The sequence below is a fragment of the Mytilus edulis genome, chromosome 11 (genome assembly GCF_963676685.1).
Source record: "Mytilus edulis chromosome 11, xbMytEdul2.2, whole genome shotgun sequence".
Lineage (NCBI taxonomy): Eukaryota > Metazoa > Mollusca > Bivalvia > Mytilida > Mytilidae > Mytilus > Mytilus edulis.
Genome location: NC_092354.1, coordinates 10,117,909 through 10,135,161, shown reverse-complemented (window position 1 = coordinate 10,135,161; position 17,253 = coordinate 10,117,909). Strand labels below are relative to the sequence as shown.

General features: G+C 33.4%; 1 protein-coding gene across 1 annotated transcript; it reads left to right on the top strand.

Annotated features, from left to right (window-relative positions):
- The first annotated feature begins 8,553 nt into the window (after nt 1-8,553).
- On the top strand, nt 8,554-10,266 carry LOC139493962 (E3 ubiquitin-protein ligase TRIM71-like). Its single transcript, XM_071282131.1, has one exon. The coding sequence runs from the start codon at nt 8,554-8,556 to the stop codon at nt 10,264-10,266; it is 1,713 nt and encodes a 570-aa protein (XP_071138232.1).
- The last annotated feature ends 6,987 nt before the right edge of the window (nt 10,267-17,253 follow it).

Sequence of the window (17,253 nt, the reverse complement as noted above, 5' to 3'; positions counted from 1 at the left end):
ACGATGAACCAAACCGATATCACAAAGCTGTAAAAGGCCCAGAAATGATAGATTAACCAAAATGAAAACTAGAAAAGCTAACAGCCGGATTTATGTAAAAAAAAAGCAATGCACGGTTAACAAATAAGAAGTATAGCAAATAGAACAACATGAAAGTATGTAGACATAAAGTGATGTCAGTGATAATCATGATATACAATGTAATCTGTATTTTTTATACCTTACGGCTATACATGTATCTGTATGCAAAAAATTTATTTACAGCTGAAAAGTTTTTTTTTTATATATTTCAGAGATAAAAAAAAATAAAGTAATGGCCTCATCAGTCAAGTATTTTTGTACAATGTGTCATGATGATGGAATCTCCAAAAGAGCAGTCACGTGATGAACAGAATGTGAGGTTTTGTTTTGTGAAGACTGTGAAAAACCTCACAGCATGCCAAGGCTGTCTAAGAACCATAAAATCATGTCAGCTGAAGATTACCACAAGCTACCTACAAGACATAAGCAGTCAATGAAGAGAGCACAAGAAGAAGTTTGAACTTTGTTGTTCTTTCCATGCCTGTCCATGCTGTGTCCAGTGCATCACCGATGAACACCAGAAATGCCAAGACCTTAAACCCTTGTCTGATATCCTCAAGCAAGTAAAGTCATCTGCCTCAGTTCAACTTTTTGAAAGCGATATGAAGGATGTGAAGGAGAACTTAGATACAACAATAAAACACCTAAAAACCAGGATCAGTACCATCAATACCAAAAAAACGAAAACCGTAGAGGAAATCCGGTATATGAGGAAGTCGATCAATGGTTACTTAAACAAATAAGAGCAAGATATCCTTAATGACTTAGAGTCTAAACATTCAAAGCTGAAATTAGACATGGCCACTCTCGTGCAGCAAATGGAACAGCGAGCCAGTTAGATAAACCAAATGCAGAGCCAATTTACCATAATGAGGCAATATGCAACACACCTACAGATTTATATTGGTCTAAGAGAGATTGCGAAAACTACATCACAAACGGCAAAATATTTAGAAGATTTAGAACGTGAAGACCACTTCATTGAACAGAATCTAGAGGTTAACATTTCATCTGCTCTTCAGTCAATTTTACACGATGTCAAATCCTTTGGAGACATCTATGTCAATAACACCTCTTCTACCCTCGAAGTAAAAGGAGGAAGAAAAGATCAAGCTCAGAATTTTATTCCTACAGTTCCTGGAATTGTGGGATTGATCAAATAAAGCCATCCTTGATGACAAGACTGACAATTCCAAACGAGACGAGGACTTTGAGCATATTTGCCTGTTGTATATTACCTGATGGTAAATTTATAATACTTGATGGGAGCAAAAATCAATTATTGTTATTTGGTAAAGATGGCATGTTCATCAGACTAGTAGATACATTCACAGAACACCCCTTTGATGTCTGCTTTGTCAGAAATAATACAGTAGCTGTTACATTAGCCGAACAAATAACACTGGTAGATACAGAAAAGACAAAAATTATTCAAACAATTGAACTTTCTCATTATTGTGATGGAGTAGCAAGTGATGGTGACACTTTAGTCATCAGTAGTGCTGACAGCCAGAGTACTATAGTGAATCTGAATAACATGAATAATACAATCTTAAATGGAATGAAAGGAGAGAAATGTATTTCACTGCTCCAAGGGAATATATATGGGACCATTTCCTCTGAAAACAAGGTATGCTGCTATAAAAGTACTGGTGAAACTCTGTGGATATTTCAGCACCAGGATATTAAAAGTCCAGTTGGAATTGCATTAAACAGGAATGGCTTTGTTTATATAGCTTCTCACGGAAACATCTGCATTGTAGTAGTAACACCAGATGGTAAATCCTGTAAGACAATACTATCAGAGGCTGATGGAATAAAAAATCTGTGGGCTATAGACATAAACAGAGAAATAGGAATGATGATAGTGTCAAGTGACATGAGTGATGATAGCAGAAACTTTCACACAGCTTTTGTTTATAAAATTTAAAATGTAATCTTCCTTTTTAAATAATTGTATATCTGATATCAAGATCATTACATCTTCTATATCCAAATTCTCTATCATTAGAATAGATGTTTATTAATTGTTCTTGTGATTAAAAACACTGGATTTTCGAAGAAAAGTATCAGTAATAAATATGATGCTGTATGATGGACAGGTGGGTGGTTGGCTAACAAAACAGTGTCCTTGAAATAACTTGATTATACTTTTACGAAATATTTTCGAATTCAGATAGATTGTTTTCTGTAAACGACGATCAAGTTTGATTTTAGCTTTCAGATTTAAGCTTTTATCGTTGTTGAGTTTAAACCCTCCAAGTAGCAGAAAGATCCTGTTTTGGGTGTAAACTGGAATCACCGATAGTATTTATCATCATTAAAACCAAACAATGTCAATGTGAAGGATATATCAGTAGTAGAAGACTTGAGCTGTGTGCACGACAACAGGATCAATATAAAGAATAGCTAAACTTAACTAAAAGTCAACTGATGTATGAAGGTAGATATACGCATTAGTTTCTTATTAATTTCTAGATTTATCAACGAATACCTTCTAGGTGATATAAAAGAGGAGCAAAATATACCAGATGAACAGTCAAACTCATCAATCTAAAATAAGCTGACAACGTCATGGCTTAAAATGAAAAAAGACAAACAGACAAATAATAGTACAATATAAATAATATAAAGTTTATTTTAAAGACAGTCATGTGCCAAAATTAGGAATTACAAGTGTGCACTAGCTGAAATATATCGTTATACTGACCATTAACTTTATGTTGAAAGTTTCAAAGATAAATGTTTTACTACAAGTATCTCGTATCATAAAATTTCAAAACCCAATGACAATGAGGTCAAGGTCAGAAAAATCCTGTCAGATATAGATATAGATATACTCCTTATAATTATTTTATACACCTGACCTATTGTTTGTGGTAAATGAAAACGGACCAAAAATACCAAAGCTTTACATTAAACAAAGATACATGAAGATGAGATCATTATTATACCTGACATACAAACATGTTCAGCTTACAATCTTTTTACACACCAAAGATAGTTGCTTATAGTACTGTTCTGTACTTGCAAAACAGTTCGAAACACAAAAACTTTACATTGACAAAAAGAATCATAAATCTAAGGGTAGGGTCATACGAAACTTCTCAGACACTCATGTACCCATTAACATTATTATATACCCAGACTCAGCTGATTTAATGCTTATAGTACCAGAGAAACATACCTAATCATGTTACTTGACCCATGAAATGGTGTCGAGGTCAGGTGAACTCTGTCTGGTAGACACAGGGATGAATCCACTATATTGTTTAGGGCCGCTCAGCGGCCCCAAAAAAATGTACATGAAAATGAAGTCCCAATTCAAGAAAATAAAATATAAATCGATATTTCCGGAAAAGTCACCTATTAAGGCAACCATAATTTTTTATAGTTTGTTCAATGTCAACACGTTTTAAAATCCGTATAAGAATGCTGTTTACGATCGCATTTTATTAACAACTATTTAATTATGTCAAAATGTCAGCCCAATTCAATTGATTAATATGTTATGGCAGTATTCGATCTTGTAAAAGCAGATCGCCCAGCAGGTTGATAAAAATGAGTGTCAAAGCAGACCTCGGCAGAGAGCAAATTCAAATTTTGATATAATATTGGTGGATAAAGTTTAATGGGCACCGATCACGTAAAAGCAGATCGCCCAGCAGAGCCGGTTATATAATATGATGAAAATTTGTTTTGTAAAAGAAATTATTTCCTCAAAAGACAAAAGTTTGAGCGGTTTTTTTTTAAATAATGTTGATGATAGACCATTCATGAAATACGATGTCATCATTATGGAACTATTTCTAAAGTTTTGAAGATGATTCAAATAATTTTAAAGAACACTAGTTAAATGCTTGAAATATGTTATCAATTCAGTATATGAACTTTTGTAATTGCTTTTCTGAATTCGACAATTGACCAGTTCAATTTGAAATCCATTTGAATCAAGGTAAATTTATAGAGATGACCTATTGTTAAAAAAAAACCGATGAATGATTTTTTTCAGAGGTTTATGTTAGCTGAAATATATGTTTTCGTAATAGTCCTAGGTAACTATAGCTAAGATAATAGACTAGTGCATCATGTTCAATGATATTCATGTAATAACAGTAGCCCATCCAGAATTATTCAAAATGTTACAACTTACATAAACCTCATTCCACAGGTTAAACTTAATAATATACATTTTCTGTTTTTCATACAGGAAAAAAATGCTATTTCGTCTTAGATTTTATGCTTAAAAAATTCCAAATTAGAATAAAAATTCCCAATTTGATGTTCAAGGAACCCATTTGAAAACACCTGGAATCATCCCTGAGACATGTAGACCTTGCAAAGAACCCATATACCAAAGGTAGCCTATTACTTATAATAATTGAGAAAGTCTGGGAAATTCACATGAACATTTTTTTTTATTCACCTTATCGCTGAACCATGAAAATAAGAAAGAAAACATAACAAGCAGTCATTGAATCCTCAATGAGGTCATCGAAGAATATATATATGACAGATGGAAATTTAACATGAAGTATCTGCACGCAATGTATGAATCATCCGGGTATTTTACCTTCTGAAATCTACAGCTGTATATCAATAGTTAACACAACCTCTGGACAGTAATTTCATGACCCGCATGAGACAAAAACTGATGCCGCATAACTACAAACAATACTTCTAGTGTTTCTCCTTCAAATTTAAAATAATAGCTATTTTCATTAAAATTAAAATGTCATTAAATTCCGCATTGAACCTTAATAGGAAAACACAAAAGTTATGATAGGTATTACGCAAAGGACATGTAAGAGGCGCAATACTATAAGCTATTAGAACAGACTTGCGTGGCAAAGTATCTACGCCTTATTTTCAGACTGTTATTTTAGTATGCGTATTGTCATCTGATAAAGACATGCTCATTTTTAGGTGCACAGTATTTTTGCTTTCAAATATTTCTGTTTGAACCGTTTTCTTTATATAACCGGTATTTGTTAATTAATTTCCCAATCCATGGATCAAATGTCCATGGTTGTATATAAAATCCTTCAACATCTTCGAACTTGTTTGTCAAATTGGTTTCATCGATAAATATACAATCATTGTATCGTATATTTTATGTTTTGAATTATATTTTTTGTTTTAGACTTGATTTTAATCAAGAGCTTTGTCCTCTATTTCTTAGAGGTAAAGTCGAAAAAGTAGAAAACAGGCCAAGAAAATAGAAATAGAGAATAACAGGTAAAATGATAAAGAATAGAGAAAATATGCTGTAAAAAATACAGAACACAGAATGGACGAATTCCCGCCTTCCAAACCCAACACCATCTTGAACATGATGAATATGCTGACCAAGTCTGGATCTACTAAGAGGATGTAATGTTAGAAAATTTCATGAAAATCGGAATCATTTAATAAAAAGTGCTGATAGAATGTCTAAAATTAGGCTCCTACAATTGAAGTAATTTTGAGGTGTAGGTAATTCATGTTAACAGACATTTTTGGGTTAAAACTAGATTGTTCATAGGGTGCTAAAAGCAAAGAATTGAAAACAACTAATAAACATGAACTCATCTGATTTAATGCTATGTTTTGGTTGGTTTTTGAAGTTCATTTTTTTATATTAAAAAATTGTTGACACCAGGTTTTATACATTTAAGACAGGTTACGTACTCTATAGTAGAACATCCTGGTATTCGGTCAAGCAGGGTGAACCAAAAGAAGTAAATAAAACTTATAAGATGTGCAAATTGAGGGTAAGTTTATAGTTTTCCGATGGTTTGTAGTGTAAACAAAACAATAAACAGTCAGTTTTCTCCCACATGTCATCGGTTGTAATCTTGATTTTAATTGTTAAGGTTGCTATTACTACATCCAGTACTAGAACGTCCTATCGAAAAAAAAAATATCTTGAGTCAAAAGTCAGCTATTTATAAATAGTATAACACATCATAAATCATAAACCATCTCCTAGTTGACGCAGTGTTAGCATGTTTTTTAACCCCACTGTCCCATTTCCCCATAGCATTTATGGTTTCACAAAATTCAGAATGATTTTAAAGTTAAACATGTTGGTACCTTTTCAGACCTTTTGTTATTTTTAATCTAGATAGATTGTAGGTATTTTTTGTATAATACATTCTGATCCCACAGATTTTCTCTTTGTTTACACAACTTTTTATATGTGGATTGGCAAAATTCCATGGTACTATCAATATATAGTTATTACGATATGACTAATGTAAAACAATTAGAACAACAACCTGATTGTTTTTAAACAATTTACAATGAACTGTTTTGAATTGGTTGATATGCTCTATACATGCATTATGGGTCCATTAAATATGAACAAAACACTTTTGTTTGGATTTAATTTATATCCAATTTTTGTTTATACGGAATAGTTCAACTGTTGAAACAATTATTCAAATATGTTTTAGTAATTCTATATAAGTGTCCCAGATGTTAGACATTATCATTCCCTATGCGAATTCCATTCCGTCAACATGTTCATGGTAAGAATTTTCAAAAAATACAATCGCTCATTTATTTTATTAACCGGAATTTATAACTTACTACACTCTGGCTATAACAACATTTATTGTAAAAGAAGAAATTAATGTTTAATTAAAACAGAAAATAGAATCATGATTAATTTCAAAGTGACTGAAAACAAACGAATCGGATAATTTACTCTCTCAGTAATAATAAATCTTCTGACACATTACAAATTGTGTAGACGATGTCTGCACTCAGTCTCTAATTATTTTTTTTAATCTGTTCTAACGTAAAAAAAAAAAAAAAGCTAAATAGTTGAATAATCATAAATATTCTAGTTCAATCAAGCATGTAACCTTTGTAAATATACCAAACCATACCGGGATTTCATGTCTCCTTGCTCAAACCAGTGTTTTCTTTCTTTCCAAACTCTATAGACCAATCCAGTGGTCTTGAATTATTTGAACAAATTGTTGAGATCAGTATCTTTTATTTTTTCGTTTTTAGAGACGTATAATTATGTACTTCGAATAATTTGACGTCTTGAGGGGCTAATATCATTTTTTTTCTGTGACAAAAGCCGTAAAAGAAAAAAAACGGAGATATCCGTTCATTATAAACGGTACTTGGGGACAGGAAAATAGTTTTTGTTTGCTCCCCTCTTTTACAAATGATGTATAAAATTTGTGATATGTATTGGTTAATATGCTCTTTATAGGCCATGAAATTAGGAACAATGTTTAAGGTAACAATTTTCAAATAATCCTACCGCTTATTTATTTTATTACTCAGCATTCATAACATTTTACACTCAGAAAATAAATGAATAGGATAATTTACCCTTTTAAAGCAATTATTGCTCATTTGCTATGGTCTGATACAATACAAATTATGAAGATAATAAATCCAGCCAATCAGATTTTTTTGTACTTTTTAATATCTGCAACTCTGCAACGATCTAGAGAATACATAATTGTATTCCGAACAATTTTGAAATCATGCAAGGCTATCTTAACCTCCTTTTAAATAGTAGAAGTAAAAAGTAAATAACAAAAATACTGAATTCCAAGGAAAATTCAAAACAGAAAGTCCATAACCAAATGGCAAAACCCAAAATGTAAACACGTAGATAGAATGAACAGCAATGTTGCATTCCTAACTTAGAACTTAATACATACGAGAGAGAGAGATTATTTCAGCCTCTTTATCTTTATATAGAATAGACTCTCAGAATCACAGCAAACCAGGACTTTTTAACATTTAGAAGTGTCATTGCCAACGCAAATCTAAGGGATCTAACATCTGAACAAATATATTTGAAAGTTATTCATTTCTCATTTGACCTCAATTTTTTTTTCTGCTTTACTACAAAAACTGAAAAGAAATTGTTTTAACCGTTCAGGGTAACAACTAGAAAATCGGTTAAAAGAATAAATTTGAATTGGTTAATCCAGTTCAATAGAGATCTTAGATTTGAGAAAGAGTATTTAACAATTGATTATAAAAATGTCAAAGGTTAAAGCCGTAGAACAGTGATCATAAACTTTCTGATAGAAGTGTTTAGTATTATTATGAATATATATTTACACGTCTGGACATAATGCATGATCCTTCCATAACCATGATTCTACCTGTATTTACATCTTACTGATGTATTTTTATGCAAATAAACTCATCATAGATACCAGAGTTAAATTTTGTATTCACGCCAGATGCGCGTTTCATCTTCAAAAGACTCATCAAAGACGCTTGAATCCAAAAGAATTAAAAAGGCAAAATCCCCTTAAGCTTTTGTCAAATACAGCTAAGGTAATATATTCCTGAGGTAGAAAAGCCTTAGTATTTCAAAATTCAAAAGTTTTGTAAACAGTTTATTTATAAATATGATGTACAAATTATTGCATGTATAGCCGTAAATGTGTATTCAAGAAATATATATATATATATATATATTGCAGAGATAAACAAAATGAAGAAATGGCCTCATCATTCAAGCACCTTTGTACAATTTGCCATGATGATGGAATCTCCAACAGAGCAGTCACGTGGTGTACAGAATGTGAGGTTTTGTTTTGTGAAGACTGCGAAAAACCTCACAGCAAGTCAAGGCTGTCTAAAACCCATAAAACCCTGCCAGCTGAACATTACCACCAGTTACCTACATTCATGCAAGAAATAAGCAGTCAGTGCAAAGACCACAATATGAAATTTGAATTATATTGTTCTTTCCATACCTGTCCCTGCTGTGTCCAATGTGTCAGTGATATACACCAGAAATGTCAAGATCTGAAAGCCTTGTCTGATGTCCTCAGGCACGTAAAAGCATCTGCCTCAGTTCAACTTTTAGAAAAAGATTTGAAGGATGTGAAGGAAAACTTAGATACAACCATAAAATACATGAAAACCAGGATCAGTACCATTAATACTCAGAAAAAGATAGCCGTTGAGGAAATCCGTTCTATGGGGAAGTCGATCAATGACTACTTAACAAAATTAGAGCAAGACATACTTAATGACTTAGAGTCTAAACACAAAAAGCTGATATTAGATATGGCCACTATTTTACAGCAAATGGAAGAGCAAGCTAGTCAGATAAACCAAATGCAAAGCCAATTCAGCAAAATGACGCAATATTCAACAGAGCTCCAAATGTTTATTGGTCTAAGAGAAGTTGAGAAAACTACATCACAAACGGCAAAATATATAGAAGATTTAGAAATTGGAGACCACTTCATTGAAAAGAATTTGCAGGTTAACATTTCATCTGCTCTTCAATCAATTTTACGAGATGTCAAATCATTTGGAGATATTAATATCGATACCAACTCCTCTACCCTCCAAATAAAGGCTGGACGAAAAAAGCAAGCCCAGGACTTAATTTTAAAAGTTCCTGGAATTAAGCAAATAAAGCCGTCCTTGTTGACCAGACTGGCAATTCCAAAAGATATGATGTATCTACGTATATATGCCTGTCGTATACTACCTGATGGTAAATTTATAATACTTGATGGGAGAAAAAATCAATTATTGTTATTCGGTAAAGATGGCACCTTCATCAGAATAGTAGCTACATTCTCAGAAAGTCCATTCGATGCCTGCTTTGTCAGAAGTAATACAGTAGCTGTTACATTAGGATTAGTCCATCAAACACCACTGGTAGATATAGAAAAGAATAAAAGTAAAATCATTCAAACCATCAAGCTTTCTCATTTTTGTTACGGAGTAGCAAGTGATGGTAAAAATTTGGTCATCAGTAGTAATAACAGACATATTACTACAGTGAATCTGGATGACATGTCTCATACAATCATAGAAAGAATGGAAGGAGTGGGACGCATTTCATTATTCCAAGGAAATATCTACGGTACCAATTACAGCGGAGACAAAGTCTGCTGCTATAAAAGTACTGGCGAACCTCTGTGGACATTTCAGCACCAGGACATTGGCCGACCAGAAGGAATAACAATAGACATGCAAGGCTTTGTTTATATAGGTTCTAATGGAACCAACAATGTTGTGGTAGTATCTCCAGATGGTCAAACCAGTAAGACCATAATATCAGAGGCTGATGGAATCATACGTCCTTATGGAATAGACGTGAACAAAGAAACAAAAATGATAATAGTGTCTAGTGAAACAAGGGAAAATAGCAAAACAGACTATGAAACAGCTTTTGTTTATACGATTTAAAATTTGATTTTGGAATAAAAGTATATCTCATATCAAGCTTATTAAATCTTTATTTTCAAGGTGTGTACATAATACATTTTTACTCTTCTTGTGTTTTTTTTATGATAAAATATTTTTATTTCTAACTGGATTTTTAAATAAAATCGATGATCAATCTGTTGATATTAGGCTGACGACGGTTCTGTTTGAAATTTTAGACAATTTGTTGTCTGTGACTAAAAGGAAGTGAAGTTCAATTTTCGAGATTTTATCGTTGTTGAGTTGTAGACCCCTTATTAGACATACGTAGTAATACTGTGATTGAGTTTGGCCTCTGCCATTCTGAACATTACAAAAATTCATAAATATGTTTTTACTTCATCCTGTATTAAGGTCAAGATTTGCAAATATTATTTTCATACTAGCAAATTGAGTTTGCTGTCAATGTGACAGCCCCTCGCATCTCAAATCACATATCACAATGCTTTAAATGCAAATTTTGATTGTTTTTCAATTATTTGTTGCCATATAAACTTTATCAACATAAAGTTTGTGACAAATACAAAATAAGTAGATATTATATAACTAGAACTCGCATAATAATATCTATACACAATCATTTAATATTCCGGTGTTCCCTGTCCTCAGTTTGCTTCTTGATGTAGGACCCCAAATTTATGTACTTGTGATTGTGTTGATGGATTTTAATAACATGCGTTTGAAACACCTTCAATATTTGCCACCATTTGATCCAAACAATGCATTTAAAGCACCTTCAGTATTCGCCACCATTAAAACCATGGCAAGGATATAGCAACAGTTGAAAATTATGCTATGTGCATGAGAAAAGGACCCATAGACAGAATAGCCAAATCAACCTAAAGTCAACTGATGCATAGGAGTTGAAACTTTAAATATTTATAAAAAAATATTGAGCAAAGAAAAGGGAATTACAGGAGTGCACTTTCTGAAATGTCTAGATTGCTTTACTGACATTTAAAAAGTAAAATCACAAAAGTACTGAACTCAAAAAAGAAAGTCCCTAATCGAACGGCAAAATCCAAATCTGAAACACATAAAACCAATTGATAAAGTATGTCATATTTCTAACTTGGTACAGGCATTTTCTTATGTAGTGATGGTGGATTAAACGTGGTTTTAAAACTAGTTAAATCCCCCACTTGTATTACAGTCGCAAAAAAAATCATTGCATTGATAACGATGTGTTAATAAACAAACAGACATAATAGGTATAAATGTCAAAAATGGTTGTAAGTTCTAATTTTTAAAGATAAAAAAGTTTTACATAAACTAAACAATTTTGGAGATCCGTGATAATGAGGTTGGTCAAGTTTGGTAAACCCGGCCAGACAGGCATGTACACCTTATAATTATTCCACACACCAAATATAGTTGACCTATTTATCACGGAAATGGAAATGCAGACACAAGAACAACATCCTAACATTGACGAATGAACCATGAAAATTAGGTAAATGTGTTACATATTTGTTTTTCGTTCACTTTTTTACATAAATAAGGCCGTTAGTTTTCGCGTTTGAATTGTTTTACATTGTCTTATCGGGGCCTATTATAGCTGACTATGCGGTATGGGCTTTGCTCATTGTTGAAAGCCGTACGGTGACCTATAGTTGTTAATGTCTGTGTCATTTTGGTCTTTTGTGGATAGTTGTCTCATTGGCAATCATACCACATCTTCTTTTTTATAAAGATGATCATACCACATCTTCTTTTTTATAAAGATGACTATTTACAATTATTCTATACACCAAATGAGCTATAACTTATTGCTGATAGTACTGTACATAAAGAACACAAAACTTAACCTTGACCAATTAACCTTGAAATTATAGTGAGGGTCAGAGGAGGCTTGGCAGGCTAACATTTACTCCTTACATTCATCAGATACACCAATCTAATTAAAATATTGATCTCTGATTACGTTATACTACAGATGAAGTATAACATAATCAGAGATCAATATTTTAATTAGATTGCAGATACACCACAATCAGTTGAACTACTTCTTAAAACATCCGAGAAACAGACCTAATCATGTAACTTTAACCTTGATCACTGACCCATGACATTTGGACGAGGTCAGGTGAATCCTGTCTCAAGGACATGTAATACAATTGAGAATGGAAATGGGGAAGGTGTCAAAGAGACAACAACCCGACCATAGAACAAACAACAGCAGAAGGTCGCCAATAGGTCTTCAATGCAGCGAGAAATGCCTGAACCCGGCGGCGTTCTTCAGCTGGCCTCTAAACAAATATATATACTAGTTCAGTGATAATGAACGCCATACTAAACTCCAAATTTTACACAAGAAACTAAAACTAAAAATAATACAAGACTAACAAAGGACAGAGGCTCCTGACTTGGGACAGGCGCAAATATGCGGCAGGGTTAAACATGTTTATGAAATCTCAACCCTCCCCCTATACCTCTAGCCAATGTAAAAAAGGAAACGCATAACAATATTCACATTAAAATTCAGTTCAAGGGAAGTCCGAGTCTGATGTCAGAAGATGTAACAAAAGAAAATAAACAAAATGACAATAATACATAAATAACAACAGACTACTAGCAAGTAATGTAAACCTAGCAAGGAACCGACATACAAAATAAAGTTATGCTATTACTCATACAAAGTGAGAAATTCACATGTAAAAACAAACATTTTCACTGCTGTCTCTAAACTACGAAAATAAGGTCAGTAACAATAGAATTTTCACAGACGGAAACTACAAATTGAATGATCTGCATAAAAGGTAAAAACTGATACATGTGATATACAAAATAAAGATATCCATTTGCTCATTTTAAGTTAAAAATTGACATGACAAAAATTCGATTTTTATTTTTTATCGAGTAGTCGCTTAATCCCTGAAAATGATACCAATGACAAAATACATATGACAGTCGGACGTTGTATAACCTAATGTATATATATATGCATACAAAGTATGAAGTATTCGTGTCTTTAACCTTCCCTAGCATTTAAAGCTTTAAACAAATAATTTACATTGCCGTCATCGGATAATAATCTCTGTGTCTCACATTCTCATTCTGTGACTTTTGTTGCAGGCGAGACACCAAAGAAAAACAACATCAATTCCACAAATGGGTTGGCTTAACTACCAGACAATACAATAACAACTGTGCAACGAAAGATAACTCTGAGGCGTCTATGAGATAAGCAGATTCACTATAACATTATAACTTGATTGTTTATTTGATATCTTAATCATTTGTCAATTTCTTACGGCATTTCCTAGCCTCTTATAGGTGACTATTTTGTATGGGCTTTGTTCATTGTTAAAGTCTGTATTGTCACCTATTGTTATTAATTTACGTGTCAGGTGGTCTATTGTGAAAAGTTGTCTCATTATCAATCCGACCACATCGTCTTATATATAAATATAGGTTGTACATAACGCTTTAGTGAGATGACTGTAAAAATTAGCTGAACGTTTTAATCACGTGATAAGTTTCTCAATGAACAAATTGGTGTTTGTCCAACTATCATAATCTAATGAAGTTTTTTTTAACTTTTTTTAAATTGTTGTGGGTTTTTTCAAAGGGTCAAAGAAAATATTTTGTTAGAATTCAATCGCGCTGAAGTATGCTGTCATTATTCATTTTTTTAAATCAAAATGCAATAACGAATTGTCATTAGGTCTATTTTTTGGTTTCAATATTACTCACATAGCTTGACGTCAATCAGATAATAATAACAGAGTAGTTTCAGTCGTATTTGAGAGCTGTATGTATATATACTTGTTAAATAATGGAATGGATATTTGAATAATGGAATGGACTGCTGCGACCCTTCTAATCCTAACTACAAACATATGTTATACCTCCTCTGAGAGCTTATCAATGGAGGAACAAATGGTATTGGGTAACTATGTTCCACAACGCCTATTAGAGGAGTAACGGAGAATCTTAATGTCGAAATACGCGTGAACATTACGAAATAGCTTATTTTGAATCATGGAATGGACTGCTTCGACCCTTCAACTCCTAATCATATTTTATATCTTACATCGCATTCGAAAGCTTATTAAATAAAGAAACAAAAAGTATAAAATAAATATGCTCCGCAACATCTATTAAAAAAGTAACGGAGAAACTAAATGTCGAAATATATACAGCTTTTGAAAGCTTATTGATAAAGGGCAAAATGGATATAAACAATATGTGCCGCAATGAACAAAACAGGGGTAACGTAGAACATAAATAATTCAAAAATTTCCGTGAAAATTTAAAAAAAAAAAGTTTTATGAAGTAAGTCCTGGAATATCTTATAAACTAGACGACATTGAATAAAAGAGAATTTATTAATTGAAACACGTAAACGCAATAAACTGAGCAGAACATACTCTCTACTACAGTATCAGCTAAGATACGTGAAAGCCATAAGCTGAGCAGACGATACTTTCTCATACAGTATCAACTTAGTACCGTAAACGCCATGAACTGGGCAGACCGCACTCTGTCCTATATTATCAGCCAAGATACGTGAACGCCATGAACAGAGTAGAACATACCCCGTCTTATAGTATCAGCGGAGACGCGTGTAAGCCATAAACAGAGCAGAACAAACTATGGACTATAATATCAGCGGGGAAACGTGAACGCCATAAACAAAGCAGAACATACATTATCCTATAGTATCAGCGCAGACACGTGAACGTCATAAAGAGAGCAGAACATACTATGTCCTTTAATATCTGCGCAGACACGTGAACGTCATAAACAGAGCAGAACAATCTCTGTCCTATAGTACCAGCCATAAACAGAGTAGAAAAAAATATGTCCTACAGTATCAACGGAGACACGTGAACGCCATAAAAAGAGGAAAACAATCTGTGTCCTATGGTATCAACAGAGACACGTGAACGAAATAATTAACAAAGCAGAACATACTCTGTCCTACAATATCAGCCTAGAAACATGAACGCCATAAACTGAGTAGAACGTACTCTGTTCTATAGTTTCAGCCGAGAAACGTGAACGTCATAAACAAAACATAACATACTCTGTCCTACAATATCAATCTAGAAACGTGAACGCCACAAACTGAGTAGAACATAATGTCTTACAATAACAGCCTAGAATCGTGAATGCAACAGAGTAAAACGTACTCTTTCTTATAGTTTCAGCCGAGAAACGCGAACTTCATTAACAAAGCAGAACATACTCTGTCCTACAATATCAATCTAGAAATGTGAACGCCACAAACTGAGTAGAACGTACTCTGTTCTATAGTTTCAGCCGAGAAACGTGAACGTCAAAAACAAAACATAACATACTCTGCCCTACAATATCATCCTAGAAACGTGAACGCCACAAACTGAGTAGAACATACTCTGTCATATAGTTTCAGCCGAGAAACGTGAACGTCATAAACAGAACATAACATACTCTCTCCTACAATATCAATCTAGAAACGAGAACGCCACAAACTGAGTAGAACGTACTCTGTTCTATAGTTTCAGCCGAGAAACGTGAACGACATAAACAGAGCAGAACATACTGTCCTATAGTATCAATCTAGAAACGTGAACGCCAGAAACTGAGTAGAACGTACTCTGTTCTATAGTAACAGTCGAGAAACGTGAACGTCATAAACAAAACATAACATACTCTGTCCTACAATATCAATCTAGAAACGTGAACGCCACAAACTGAGTAGAACGTACTCTGTTCTATAGTTTCAGTCGAGAAACGTGAACGTCAAAAACAAAACAGAACATACTCTGTCCTATAGTATCAATCTAGAAACGTGAACGCCAGAAACTGAGTAGAACGTACTCTGTTTTATAGTTTCAGTCGAGAAACGTGAACGTCAAAAACAAAACAGAACATACTCTGTCCTATAGTATCAATCTAGAAACGTGAACGCCACAAACTGAGTAGAACGTACTCTGTTCTATAGTTTCAGTCAAGAAACGTGAACGACATAAACAGAGCAGAACATACTATGTCATATAGTATCAGCGGTGAAACGTGAACGACATAAACAGAGCAGAACATACTATGTCATATAGTATCAGCGGGGAACTACATAAACAGAGCAGAACATACTATGTCATATAGTATCAGCGGTGAAGCGTGAACGTCATAAACAGAACATAACATACTCTGTCCTACAATATCAGCCTAGAAACATGAACGCCATAAACTGAGTAGAACGTACTCTGTTCTATAGTTTCAGCCGAGAAACGTGAACGTCATAAACAAAACATAACATACTCTGTCCTACAATATCAATCTAGAAACGTGAACGCCACAAACTGAGTAGAACATGATGTCCTACAATAACATCCTAGAATCGTGAATGCAACAGAGTAAAACGTACTTTGTCTTATAGTTTCAGCCGAGAAACGCGAACTTCATTAACAAAGCAGAACATACTCTGTCCTACAATATCAATCTAGAAATGTGAACGCCACAAACTGAGTAGAACGTACTCTGTTCTATAGTTTCAGCCGAGAAACGTGAACGTCATACACAAAACATAACATACTCTGTCCTACAATATCAATCTAGAAATGTGAACGACATTAACAGAACAGAACATACTCTGTCCTTCAGTATCAGCGGAGAAACGTGAAAGACATAAACAGAGCAGAACATACTCTGTCATATTGTATCAACGGAGACATGATCATTTACCGAAAACAAATGTATAATTAACATTTTTATGTATTTTTAATTCTAGTTTTTTGTGTATAATACGGAGTTTAGAAAGACGTCCATTTCACTGAACTAGTAAACCTATTTGTTTAGGGGCTTGCTGAAGTACGCCTCCGAGTGCTGGATTATTTTCGCTGCATTTGAGACCTATTGAAGGACTTCGGTTGTTGTCTGCTCTATTGTCTAATTGTTGTCACTTTGACACATTCCCCATTTCCATTCTCAATTTTATTGTTGAAAAAAAAACTTGGCCCACGTTAATTGTAATCCTTTCAA

What these genes read in the sequence shown, in the direction of transcription:
- LOC139493962 (XM_071282131.1), top strand. Translation starts at nt 8,554, where the DNA reads ATGGCCTCATCATTCAAGCACCTTTGTACAATTTGCCATGATGATGGA.